The 13,807-nt window shown below is 39.9% G+C and overlaps 2 protein-coding genes across 6 annotated transcripts in view; one reads left to right on the forward strand and one right to left on the reverse strand.

Annotated features, from left to right (window-relative positions):
- The window catches only part of CTNND2 (catenin delta 2), a 982,006-nt gene that overhangs the window by 843,476 nt on the left and 124,723 nt on the right, over positions 1-13,807 (reverse strand). The gene's annotated exons all lie outside the window — the stretch shown is intronic.
- On the forward strand, positions 1,502-2,153 carry LOC100353302 (large ribosomal subunit protein eL19). Its single transcript, XM_017344652.3, has one exon. The coding sequence runs from the start codon at positions 1,544-1,546 to the stop codon at positions 2,132-2,134; it is 591 nt and encodes a 196-aa protein (XP_017200141.1). The 5' UTR covers positions 1,502-1,543; the 3' UTR covers positions 2,135-2,153.

The following is a 13,807-nucleotide window of genomic DNA, read 5'->3' on the forward strand; positions in this document are numbered from 1 at the left end:
TCATTCTCCACTGCAATCCTGGGCCACAGCAGAGAGCTGGACTGGAAGAGGAGCAACCGGGACAGAGTCCAGTGCCCCAACCGGGACTAGAACCAGGGGTGCCAGTGCCACAGGCAGAGGATTAGCCTATTGAGCCATGGCGCCAGCCCATCCCCTACTTTTATCGGGTGAGAATTCCCTCCCCCACTTCTCTCCTCCATAGGGAAAGGAGAGAAGAGAGTCAGTTGTTTGACCTCCAGATGACAGCCACATGAGACTTCCCCATGGCATGATCACTCATCAGTCAGTCCCATAGTGGACAGTGAGCTCAGTGGTCATGGGCATCTGTCCCACTGCTGTTACTCTTTCCACAGAGCTCCCTGCAGTAAATGCCAGGTGCCTGGCTGAGTGCGAGCAGCAGCCTGACTCACCCTGCTGCACCGGAGCATCCATTCTGCAAGTGTGCCTGCGTGACGCACAAGCAGCAAGGCCAGGCTCAGATGTCCAGCCCGCCCACGGCGAGCACAGGAGTGGATGAGAGCACCAGCCCAGCCCTGGGAGAGCAGGAGCTGCATTTCCTAGCTCAGTGATCACAGCTCCCTTCTACAGCTGTCATAATTCCTTTTTAGAAAAGCAAAGTCTAAGATCGTCCTCTCAGATGGGAATTCTTCAATTTGCATATTTCCTGGAGACTTCTCTCCATTACTCTATTAATTTATTAACGCTTTCTAAAGTGATGCCGCTTCCCAAGATGCTCTCTGCCAGATAAATCACTGCAATGGTTATAAATAAAGCATTGCACCTTAAGTCCCTGGGTAGCTAACCCAGAAAACTAAATGCTACTGATTTTCCAAAGAGATGTTATAAAAATTAATTGATGATAATTCAAATCTTTCCTAAAGTTAGGAGATGCTGGAGTAAGATGGACTGAAAAACTGTTTCCATATACTAGACAGAATAAAAATGACAAAGGCAATGTCAAACTATGCTAGGATTGTTAAAGCAAATTAGTTACTTATTTTGGACTCAAGAAACTGAACTCAAATAGATAAGAGAACTTTCTCAAGATGTCTCTTCTTGAAATTTGGCCTTTCTTCCCCCTTGATAGCTTCTATGAATAAATATTTAGCTTTAATTACCCAAAATTCTCAACACTTAGCTAACTAACATACTGAGTTTGTGATTCCCAGAGAGATTATGGTTAGGCACACATTTCAATTTTATTTTTGCACTAGAGTTATGACAATTTCTCAAAGTATTCTAAGAGATCTGGGGGTGAAAAGTAAGATCATGGAGCTGTCAGAGGAAAGGGTCCGCATTCCCAATGCTGGTCTCCACCACAACCCAAGCAGCTTCAACAACAAAGTCCATCACAGAAATGACAGAGACTGTCCCAGAGCTGGCGTCAGCTGGTGTCTGTGGTGTGTTACAGACAGAATGACCCCATGATCCCATGTGGGACTTGGGGACTACTCAACAGTGAGAGATCACGAAAGTCCCTGATGTGTTTAGGGGAGAAAAAGAGTGCCTTTCTTCCTTTTCTTTCGCCGCCTCGGCCGCAGCCATGAGCATGCTCAGGCTTCAGAAGAGGCTCGCCTCCAGTGTCCTCCGCTGTGGCAAGAAGAAGGTCTGGTTGGACCCCAATGAGACCAACGAAATCGCCAATGCCAACTCCCATCAGCAGATCCGGAAGCTGATCAAAGATGGGCTGATCATCCGCAAACCTGTGACGGTCCATTCCCGGGCTCGGTGCCGGAAAAACACCTTGGCCCGCCGGAAGGGCAGGCACATGGGCATAGGTAAGCGAAAGGGTACAGCCAACGCCCGGATGCCGGAGAAGGTGACCTGGATGAGGAGGATGCGGATTTTGCGCCGGCTGCTCAGGAGATACCGTGAATCTAAGAAGATTGACCGCCACATGTACCACAGCCTGTATCTGAAGGTGAAGGGGAACGTGTTCAAGAACAAGCGCATCCTCATGGAGCACATCCACAAGCTGAAGGCCGACAAGGCCCACAAGAAGCTGCTGGCTGACCAGGCCGAGGCCCGCAGGTCGAAGACCAAGGAGGCCCGCAAGCGCCGAGAGGAGCGCCTTCAGGCCAAGAAGGAGGAGATCATCAAGACTCTGTCCAAGGAGGAGGAGACAAAGAAATGAAGAGAAACGACGCCCCCTTCTGTCTGTACATAGCGGCCTTGGGGAAGCCGTGGGTCGATCATCAAAATAAAACACGTCTTTATCCGAAAAAAAAAAAAAAAAAAAAGAGTGCCTTTCTTCATACCAACAGATAATCTGAACTTACACAAAGGTACACGTACACATGTAGATAATAATAATAATAATAATATCTAAATTCTTAGAAACAAAACTCTTTATATTCTGGTTAAAGAGACTAGGTGATACTATTATGTATATGTATACCTAGAATGATCAGTCTGTTCAAAAGACATGCTAAATGTTTTCAACTACATTGTAAACCAAGCAAAATATTTGAAAGTGAGCATAAATCAGGGATAAAATAAAGGCAACAGTACTACCAATTGTAATTGATGGTTTATTAAGCACTGTATTTCAGCCACATTTATAGGGGATCATTTCTATGCCAATATATTTATACCAGCATGAACACAGCATGAAGTAGGTTCTCCAGTTTTGACTATTCTAATCAATCTGCAATTGATATATAGAGCATTTACAAAGCTTAATTTTTATTGCTCCGTGTATTGAGTTTTGGACATTAACAAAAAGTACTAAAACTCCATTTGAAATACTTGTCAGTTCATATTAGAAGTCACTAGCATTTACACAAATTTCCATCACTTAATAAAGGACTCCAGGTGTACATGCACATGCCTGACCAATATCAATTCTAGATTCTACATGTTAGGATGGATTACTTCTAGAAAAATTGTCATTTATAGCTACTCTTTGGCTTAAATAAGGAAAGTGAAATACAGTTATAATTTTTTTGATGGGGGGGCAGATTTTGTTTCTAAAGAGAGAGGGCAAGACAAGGAGGTTTTTTTCTTTGGTTCACTCTCCAAGGGCCATAATGGCCATGGCTGAGCCTGGATGAAGCTAGGAGCCAGGAGCTTCATCTGGATTTCCTATGTGGGTGGCAGGGCCCCAAACACTTGGGTCATATTCTGCTGTTTTTCCAGGGCCATTAGCAAGGACCTGGATCAGAAGCTGGCCAGCCAGGACACACATCAGTGCCCGTGAGAGATGTTGGCATTGCGGGCACTAGCCATAACACCAAGCCCTGGGGTGGGAGTGGGACATTTCTATGTCTTATTGACAATGGGTTTAATTTTCAAGGAGAGTTTTCTACTTAGAAGTGTAAAGAAATGAATGTATATTGAGAGGGTTCTCTATGTTAATAAGATTGATTTCCAAAAAATGCAGATTTTCAAGAGAAAAATATATTGTTCCTTTCATGTCTACTGCCTTGGAAGAAGATATGCTTAACACCCAGCGATCTTTCTCCAGTTCAAATGCTATTTGAAAATAATTTAAAGACTTCAAGGCAGAAGTCATCACCTTTTTTAGCATGGTTTTGCTCAGTTTGGCTATCTACTCTTTTAACCCATTTTAGCTTCAAATAACTTTGAGGAAGTAAAAAAAAAATAAAAATAAAACCATATACAATGGTATTTTTAAAGCTTATGGAAAACAAAATTAAGTTAATTTTGATGCAAAACAATGTTAAAATCCATGCAGTTTTTTTCATAATACACATTTTCCTTGGACTGTTTTGAAGCCCTTTGTATGTGCGTAAGTCGGTGTGTGTGCATGTACATACAATATTCCTGAATCACAGTGTGATTATTAAAGTCATTCTCACATATTAACATTAAAATAATCTAATCGATTCATCCTCAGCACAGTGCCATGGACCTTCACTTTTTGTTTCAATCTGAAAGAGAGCTGCCTTCAAACATAGCAAGACCAAGCTATCTAACTTTACCCAGTACTTTATACTTTACAAACATTTAGGACTGTAAGCTGGAATTCATGTTTAAAATGGGAAGGTAGAAGTCTAATTTACTTCCCCATTCCATCTAGAGAGCCAATGACAGACTGTAATAATAGCACTAATTGAAATGGTGTCCTTTTGCTCTACTTCTCATATATAACACTCACACAGTGCCGTCTTTAAGGACTTAATGACATGATTTATGTAAATAAAATCAGCACAGTGCTTGTGCATACTTTTCCGTGTTAACATTATTGTTTTATAAACTGTCTTTGATGGCTTTGTTCAGTTAAATTTAAATACATTTTTGAATCAAATGTTTGCACTCCTCACCAATCTTGAGGTTTCTGAATGAGGGAACATTCAATTCATTTATTAGATGTAATTCTGCCCTTTATATGCAAGGCTTCTATAGTAAATCTTCTCATTCTTGAACTTTGTACTGTCTTCTTTTATTCTTGTGTACTTTATGAATTTCCATAAAATTTTATAATTTTCTCCTAAATATTTTTGCATATTTTGTTAGGACTTTACCTACACACTTTATTATTTTATTATTCTTACAAATGGGATTGCATTTCCCATCTCGTCTAATTATTTATGATTGGTATATAAGAAAGTTTCTGATTTTTTTGAGATCTGACCTGGATATAATAATGAACTCACGTTATCAATTAAATTGGTTTATCAGTTACTCCCTGGGATTTTCTGAATATACAATATCTGATTATAAAGTCTGTCCTTGAAGATTAGGATTAATGTCTCAAGTAAAATACTGAATATTACAAAAGAAATAATGTATAATACTCCCAATTTTAATGAAAGTACTTCTAGTATTTCACCACTAAATCTAATATTCTGGTTAGTAACTTCTTAGCAAGTTAAAGAACTTCCCTTCTCTATTTTCCTAAGATAATTTTTTATGGTGATTTTAGGCATTTGTTAAGATGATCATTAAGCTTTCCCAGTGATTAATATTAATAAACCAAATTTCATTTACTAGTTTTCTTATGTGGGGCCATCACATATATCTGAAATAAAATTTGCTTTGCTATGATTATTTTTAATACTTAGATAAAAAATTTTTTGAGGTTTTGCTTCAATGTCTAAAAGTTAGATTTATATAGAATTTCACTTGCTTTTCTTATTAGGGTATTGGAATCCCATATTACTTATATAAAAGTTAATTTTCTATATAATCATCTTCCTTGGGTGAGTCAGCTTGAATCACATCATGTCATTCCCTATCAGTCTCTCCCTCATTCCCCACCCCAGATTCTTCCTCTCCCACTTTGATGCTCCATGTGCTTGTCACTGCTCTGGGAACAATATTCCACTATGCAGTCCTGGACCTCTGTGTTGAGTGGCAATGCCACTGAGATACTGAATACAGCATCTGGGATGATATGTTCCATTACCATGTTAATTTAGACCTATCTTCCCATCCTCCATATAAATGAATGTGACTCATACTCTACTTGCTGCTATAATGGCTAAAAAGGGTATTGTTCATAGAGTACCTGCTACATACCCCAGACTTTCTATATATAAAATGATGGTAACAGTGTTTCTTGATGAACATGGAAATATATATGTTTCTTTGGATATGACAGCCTTGAACTCTGCATGTCTACTGGTATGCAGGGTTCACACAGCAAATGCACAAATACCATCCAAGAAAGACAGACTGACTGTTTCATGAGAATAAACTGAAGTCAAAAATGAGATAAGGATTCTGAGATATTTTGGCCATGTAGCAAATCAAAGACTAAATGGTAGGGTTAGGATCACAAGTAGACAAGTGTTATGGGTTGAACTGTGATCTCCAAAAAAAATATGTTGACAGCCTAACCCCTAAGTACCTCTGAACATGACCTTATTTGCAAACACAACTTTTGCAGAGGTAATTAGTTAGGATGAATTTACACTGGAATAGTGTGGGCACAATTCAGTATGACCTGTGTCCTTATAAAGAAGGTAATATGAACACAAGCACACAGTGAGACGCCATGTGAAGAAAGAGGAAGAGATTGAGATGTTGCATCTACAAGCCAAGGAGCACTGGGGCTATCAGATACTAGTAGAGACAGTGAAACATCCTGCTGTATATGCAGAGCTCCATGAACACCCTGATTTCAGATTTCTGGCCTACATAAGGGTAGGGAAAATTTCATTTGCATTCATTAAACTTTATAATACTGTCTATTTATTTAAACGGTATAGATATTGTGCTTTGCAAGCAGTAGATACACTTTTATTTGAAGCATGTGGTGGCCTCAATGAGAATCTTAATAAATTCTAAAAAAATACTTTGTATCCAACAAAATCGTACCACAGAAATTTTGTTTCTTGTTTTTTTTTTTTTTAAACACAATATTTTTGTTTAAAAAAAGAAGTTAGGGGGCCCGGTAAAGCCACCACCTGCAGTGCTAACATCCCATATGGACGCTGGTTCAATACCCGGCTGCTCCATTTCCTATCCAGGTCTCTGCTAGGGCCTGGAAAAGCAACAGAAGATGGCTTAAGTGCTTGGGCCCCTGCACCCGTGTGGGAGACCAGGAAGAAGCTCCTGACTCCTGGCTTCAGATCATCCTAGCCCAGGCCACTGTGGCCATTTGGAGAGTGAACCAGAGGATGGAAGACCTCTCTCTCTTTTTACCTCTACCATTCTGTAACTGTGTATTTCAAATAAATCCTTTTAAAAACGTGTGTTTTAAAAATAAGAGCTAGGATAAGGTTGTTTATGAGGGAGGACAGGGCTAATATTAGGGAAAGACAGTTCGAGAATGTTTGGCTGGTGTTACTTAGTTCAAGAACATTTAGTTGGTTCAAGAACAGCACCCCAGGGAACAGGGCCTCTTAAAGATCAGTGCTAGAAAAAGGCTTAGAGCTGAGGTTGTCGACGCTGTCAGTGAAGTAAACCAAGAGGAAGATGGTACAGCACCATCAATGGGGAAAATGTTGATAGTACATGAAATATTATCTGAGCAAAGGCACAAAGATCTTGCTCTGAACTGTGCACCAGCCAGAACAAATGGGGAGGAAGGGCTGGAAGGGGACATGGAACACAGCTACGAATGCCATGAAGGCTGACCATGATGCAGAGTAACTAAAAACAAACAGCATGCTCATCAGTTCAGTGACAGCAGGTGCAATTTTAACTGTTAGATATACCTGATAGTGTATTTGTTTAACATTGGCATGGAAATACAATTTCATGGGGGTACAGGCATAATAACCAACGTGATTCTGCTATGAAAATTGTTCATGAAAACACAAGTCTGACACAGAGAATCCTTCTTGCCTTGTAATTCACATTTGTCCTATTGGTTCACTACTGCAAAACTTTGGGGTCCATAACCTTTCTTGGATAGCGCCAGCCTCATCATCACTCCCTGTTTTATGATTGACCATCACTGTGTCTGGGTCCTCCAGACAGGCAGAGGCAGTCACACAGCTTTTGCTCTGGTCAAACAGGATCAAAGATGCAGACACCACGCCAAGAAAGCGGAGACTGCGTTTGCCATTCTACAAATAGAATTAATTGACTTGCTTTCCAAATCATATGACAGAGCTATTCTAAATCTGGGAATAAAACCAGAACTTCTCCCCATCAATTCTCTTTTCTTTTCTCTAGACCATGTGGTCTCAAAGTTTTTCTTCTCTGATGATAATCAGTTTAAATGGGAGAATTCCTGCCAAACTCAATGCTCTAATTACATAGTTAGGAAGTACTGATAATAATTATTGCAATGTTCTACCATCAAAAACTGTCAGGCAATGCTGACTGATTCAGACATCAAAATCTGATTTTTCTGTAAAATACACAGACATATGTATTTTTAAAGCTATCTAAATGTGCAAATATCCAAAAACCCATAATTCATGATTGTTAGCACACATTTGAACTATGAAAATTAGTCCTGAGGCTTAGGACTTGCTTTCAACTTTCAAATAGTTAAAAAAATATCGGCTTAAATCAATGAACACACAAGCATTTTATTATTCTGTGGTGTGCTAATATAAGCAAAAGAAAATGTCCTGAGACACTCCTTCCGTATCTCTTTGTGCAAGCGTGAAAGCGCTGAGACATTCAAATATGATTACAGCAGGGGTCTACGGAAAAGCATGGCAAGGCCAATGAATTGGGTGTTCAAGATATTATTCATGCTTGACATAGCTTTTTATAAAATTCTTACTTCTTGTCGCCTGGAATTTTGCTTATTCTGTCTTCTAATTATCAAATTCCATGGTTACTTCCACCAATAAAACAGCAATGTCTTCTTAAAAGAAAAAAATATCCTAGCAGTGTACAATGCTTCCCTATTCTGCTTCCATATCCCCATCCCCTGAGGGAAGCTTCCTTGCCAGATCCCATTCACAGCCAGCACACTGGTGCCAGAAAAGGCTCGAAATGATAAACTAACTCAGGGCTAAAATGCACAAGCTACATTTACTTAGGAAAAAAATGCAAACTCCCTAATACATATCGTGATATATCAGTGATGCTTTTTTAGTAAAAATATAAGTGCTTTAGATGGCTAAACTCCATCTTATGCAATCAATGCAAAAGATGTTTTTTTTTTGAGATAGTAGAATTGTTAATATAAATTTTAGAGATAAAGAATTAGATTAATCTTTTATGCTTTGTTTCATTGGTTAACAGTGCCCTGACCCTCACTGTAAACACACAGTGCCAGTCTTTCTGAGGTCCTGTATCTGATCCATCTCACCTACTTGTTTCTTTCAGTACATGTTAAATCTGAACTCACCCTTGATTCCTTTCATAGTCTCACACAGTTAGGGGTTAAACTGCATCTCCCCAAAATTTGTAACTCCCAGTACATCAGAATGTGACCTTAGCGATTATTTCAGGAGGGGTCACACTGGAGAAGGGTGCGCCCCTAATCCAATATGGTTGGTGTCCTTTTAGAAACGGGGAATCTGGACAGAGATGTGTGCAGGCAGAACACCGTGCAAACATCATGAGTTTTGCTGCTGCCAGCCAAGGAGCTACCACAAGCTAGGAAACAGACCCTACCCGAGTACCATCAGAAGCACAGCAGCTCTTCTGGAGCCTTGATTTCACTCTACTGGAATCAATAACTCTAAGAAATACATTTCTGTCATTTTAAGAAACCTGGTATGTAGCATTTTGATATGGCAGACCTAGCAAACTAAGGGAGCAACCACTCCAAAAGCCAACGCTATTGGCTTTGTGTACCTATGAAATCACATGCAAATATTTCCCTTCTTCTAACACTTAGGTTAAGCCTAGATTTTTACTTCTTATGAGGAAGTGTTCATAGCAACCGTATGTTTCACCCTGACTCCCACACACGGCATGTAATTATTTTCAATTTGCAATTATTTTCAATATGGTGTGGCATGAACCATGTTGTTTTGATGAACTTCCCACCCTTGCAGAGCCAAAGGACCCTGAAATCAGACCACAGGGTGGCTGCCCTTGGGTAGCCAACAGCTGAAACTAGTATTCTTTCTTCACAGCCACACTCCCCATAGTAAGTCTCTTTCCCATGGAGTTTTACTTTTGAAAGAGGTTTGTGCAAAAATGTTACCTGAAGTACTCAGAGTTACTAAGCACTATCATTTCTCACTGTATTTCACGACATCCACTGGGTTTACAAATTTCCTATCAGTGTGCCAAAAATACACAGTGATAAACCCAGAAAAGTGGTCTGTGGAACTGCAATGCAACAGCTACTGATACAGGCATTACATAATTAGGTGCTACACTGTGCCCACAGATGGTACTTACAAGAAGAGACCAGAGCTGCTTTATATCAGTGAGGGCTTAACAGACTGCAATCCTGCTGTGTAAGTTTCTTTCTCTCTCCTGTTTGTTTTGTCTTCTGTGGATTCATCTCTGATTGTATATTTTTGAGCCCTCAGAATGAATTTACAATATGAAAGCAAACTTTAACATCTTTGTCCACAAGGAATGCTGGTTTTTTAACAAGACTGAAAGATGATAACTTGCCAAGCCATGGAGAGAAAGAATTATAAACACCGCTCATTTACACAATTAGATTTCATACCATCTTTTCTCTAGTGTATGGCTGATTGGCAGGAAATGAAATGGATGCTTAGGACCACCCAGACATGTTTTTACCACTTGCATGGCTCCAGGCTTTTCTGGATAAGCAGGATATACTTCAGTCCCTTATCTAAAATGGTTTAAACATTCCTATTAATGATTAATAGGCTCAACATAGGAAATCTCATGGCATTAGCTCCATAAATAACAAATTTACAATTATTCGCCTTCCAACTGCTACTATGCTTGTAACTACCAGTCTCATATTTTCCTGGTTTTTTCTTTTACTTATCTCTTTCAACATCCTTATGCAACTGAATGAAAAATGAAAATATTCTTCAGGGATTATAAATGTATGTTTATTCATTAAACAAATACTGAGTGATCTTACTGTGCTAGCCAATGTACAAGGTGCTAGGGATCCAGTAGTGTGCAGGTACACCTTGCTGCCTACCAGAGTGGGGAATGAGATGGAATGAAAACTACAGATTTCTTTATTGTAGTCCCCCGTCATCTGTAGATGATTGTTCCACGACCCCCACTTGAGGTCTGAAACCATGGATTGTACTGAATCCTGTGTACTTTTTTTTTTCTAACAGACATACCTATGATAAAGAATAATTCATAAATTAGGCACAGTAAGCAATTCGCAATAACTCATAATAAAAGTGTGATAATGATAATATTAGTTAGAAGTTATGAATTGTTTATTTCTGGAATTTTCCAGTCCATATATTTGGACTACAGTTAATCACAGAAAGGAAAACTGTAGATAGGCCTCTGGGGGAACTAAGCACCAAACAAAGACAGGAATAACCACAGGAAGAGGTGAAGACGCAGCCCACAGGGAGGAACAGAAGTGCAGAACCAAGAGGAAACATGCATCACAGAAACTTGTTTTGCCCAGAGCTACTGAAGAGCACTGAAGAGTATCCACTGAAGAGAACTGGCATCATCAAGCTCCATTTAGGACCTCATGACTCCACACCTAACGGGCGGGAGAAGGGAGTGGATAATGGAGATCATTCTGCATTAGCTTCACTCAGCAGGTTCTAAACACGCTGGCAGGAGAGACAGAAAAGAACCAAATCAACCTGAGACAGATTTGGGCTGTGGACCAGCCCTGACGCATGCCAGATGGCACATGGTGGCTGAGCAAGAATCAGATAAAGGTATCTCAGGAAACAGAAATCCAAAATGGTAATCTATGCAGACAACGTATTCTTCCTTAGTGAAAGATTGGATTCTTCTTTCTTATCTCCTTATTCCTCTGCTGCTGATGGCAAAAACTATCATAGGGTTAGTGATTCAAGACAACACAGCTCTTCACGTCAGAAGTCCAGTATGTGTCCAAACAAAACGTGGGACTGCACTCCTTCCTGGGGGTCCCAGCCGAGAACCTGGACCCTGGCCTGTATTCCATCCTCCATCGTCAAAACCACCAACCAACGAGTCAAGTCTTTCTCCAGCCCTGCTTCCATCATCACTATCTGAATGGCACATCCGCTTTTAAGGACGTGGCTTGTTACATTAGGCCCAGCAGGGAAACCAGGTTAGTCTTCAACTCTCCCCATTAGCTGAGGAGCAATCTTAATTCTGCCCACAACATTCTGCCACATAACATCTGAAATGTGGAAATCTTTGGGGACTGTTCTGCCAGGCACACTTCAGTGTTTCTGCCTGCCCAAACACCACTTCATACATAGCCCAGTAACTTTCTTAGAGATTACTTTTGCACAACTTTGTTCTGAACAGAACAATTCACGGGTCATGTTCTTCTTAAGAATCTTGTCTGAGAAGTTGCATTCACAGCAGTATTTCTGCATAGGTCCTACCAAGAGTAATTTCCAAGTGACAGTTACTTTGTTGTTCTTCATGTATAGCTTTGCTATCCATTGTGTCATCTTGAGAAATGCTCAGTTTACTTCTTAAAGCTTTCCTTCATGGTGACACAACATTTTAAACCATAAACATTTGCCAGTATTCAAGGAAATGGGTTAAATATGCTCCATAAAAAAATGAAATAATAGAATTATCATGTGTGTTACAGCCCTTTGGAGATGTCTTAATTCTTCAAATGCTTAAATTTCTTAAAAAGCTGTACAAAATCTAAACATTAACTCATACAACGTATTTTCATATATTTTTCAAACAAAACATTCAATAGGAAAAAACATGCTGCTAAAATTTCAGAGCTATAGAAACCATCAAAATCCTTCAGGAGAAAAAACAGATTCACTGCTACTTCTGTTGGTAAAAAATAAGAAGCACTGGGTACGGCGCCATGGCTCCATTAATCCTCCGGTTAATCCTCCACCTGCTGCACCGGCATCCTATATGGGCGCCGGGTTCTAGTCCCGGTTGCTCCTCTTCCAGTCCAGCTCTCTGCTGTGGCCCGGGAGGACAGTGGAGGATGACCCAAGTGCTTGGGCTCCTGCACCCGCATAGGAGACCAGGAAGAAGCACCTGGCTCCTGGCTTTGGATCGGCTCAGTGCTGGCCGAGGCGGTCATTTGGGGAGTGAACCAACGGAAGAAAGACCTTTCTCTCTGTCTCTCACTGTCTTTAACTCTACCTGTCAAATAAATAAATAAAAATCTTAAAAAAAAAAAAAAAGACCATAAGAAGCAAACCACGGAAGACTTGTATGCAATAATTGTTATTTGACTCAGGAGTGAGGAGTGAGACATACACAGAACCATCACCCACAAAGACAGGACTGTATTTGTTTCTTTCATCACTAATAGGAGTAGGGAGGCAAATAAACCAGGAAGAGAACCAATACACTCCTGAAAAATGACAAAATAATGTTTAAAAAGTTTGCTTTAACTTAGACTATTATACGAGTATTTTTCGTAAATGAGCTTTCTTAATCAAACAACTGGGAAGAGATGTTAGAAAGTCACCACCATTCATCACAGGCAAACAAAGGATCATTGGTTATTTCAATGTGAGTGGAATAACAACATGGGGCAGGAGGCAACTGGCATGTGTGTCACTGCTCAGCCCTGCACCACCAGCGTCCACCCACAGACAACACTCCAATAGGAGGCAAGGGTAAGAGGGATTAGTTTTCTCCTTTTTAACATTTCAAAACTTAGGATTTATTTTATTTTATTAAAATATTAAATTTATTTATTTGAGAGGTAGAGTTAAAGACAAAGAGGGGGAGAGGCAGAGAGAAAGGTCTTCCATCTGCTGGTTCACTCCCCAAATGGCAGCAATGGTAGGATGCCAAGTAGATCCAAAGCCAGGAGCCAGGAGCTTCTTCCAGGTCTCCCACATGGGTGCAGGGGCCCAAGCACTTGGGCCATCGTCCACTGTTTTCCTAGGCGTATTAGCAGAGAGCTGGATGGGAAGAGGAGCAGCCGGGACATGAACTGGCACTCTAATGGGAGGCCAGTGCCGCAGGCAGAGGTTAGCCTACTACACCATAAAGCCAACCCCAAGCCTTAGGGTAAATGGTATCATTAAGAATACAGTTATGTTCAAAGATAAAAATGTATAAGTACTTAATTTCATAATCAATTCATAACCATAATTAATCATAAATATAGTTTCTCAAACTAAAATGTTCTGTATTAAATCTTACCTTCAAATAAATCATATCTAAACTCGCATCTTCTTCATTATGGATCTGAATAACTGAAATATGAATACACAGCTGAAAGCCAGTATGTAGAATTTTAAAGTAATAAAATTATAAAAAATAATAAAATATTTTCAAGTGTGTTAGCAGTAAACACCTACCAGTGTCTTAGAAATTTAGGACGAAGTAATATTTAGAGGTAATTTTT

The sequence above is a fragment of the Oryctolagus cuniculus genome, chromosome 14, assembly GCF_964237555.1.
Source record: "Oryctolagus cuniculus chromosome 14, mOryCun1.1, whole genome shotgun sequence".
Lineage (NCBI taxonomy): Eukaryota > Metazoa > Chordata > Mammalia > Lagomorpha > Leporidae > Oryctolagus > Oryctolagus cuniculus.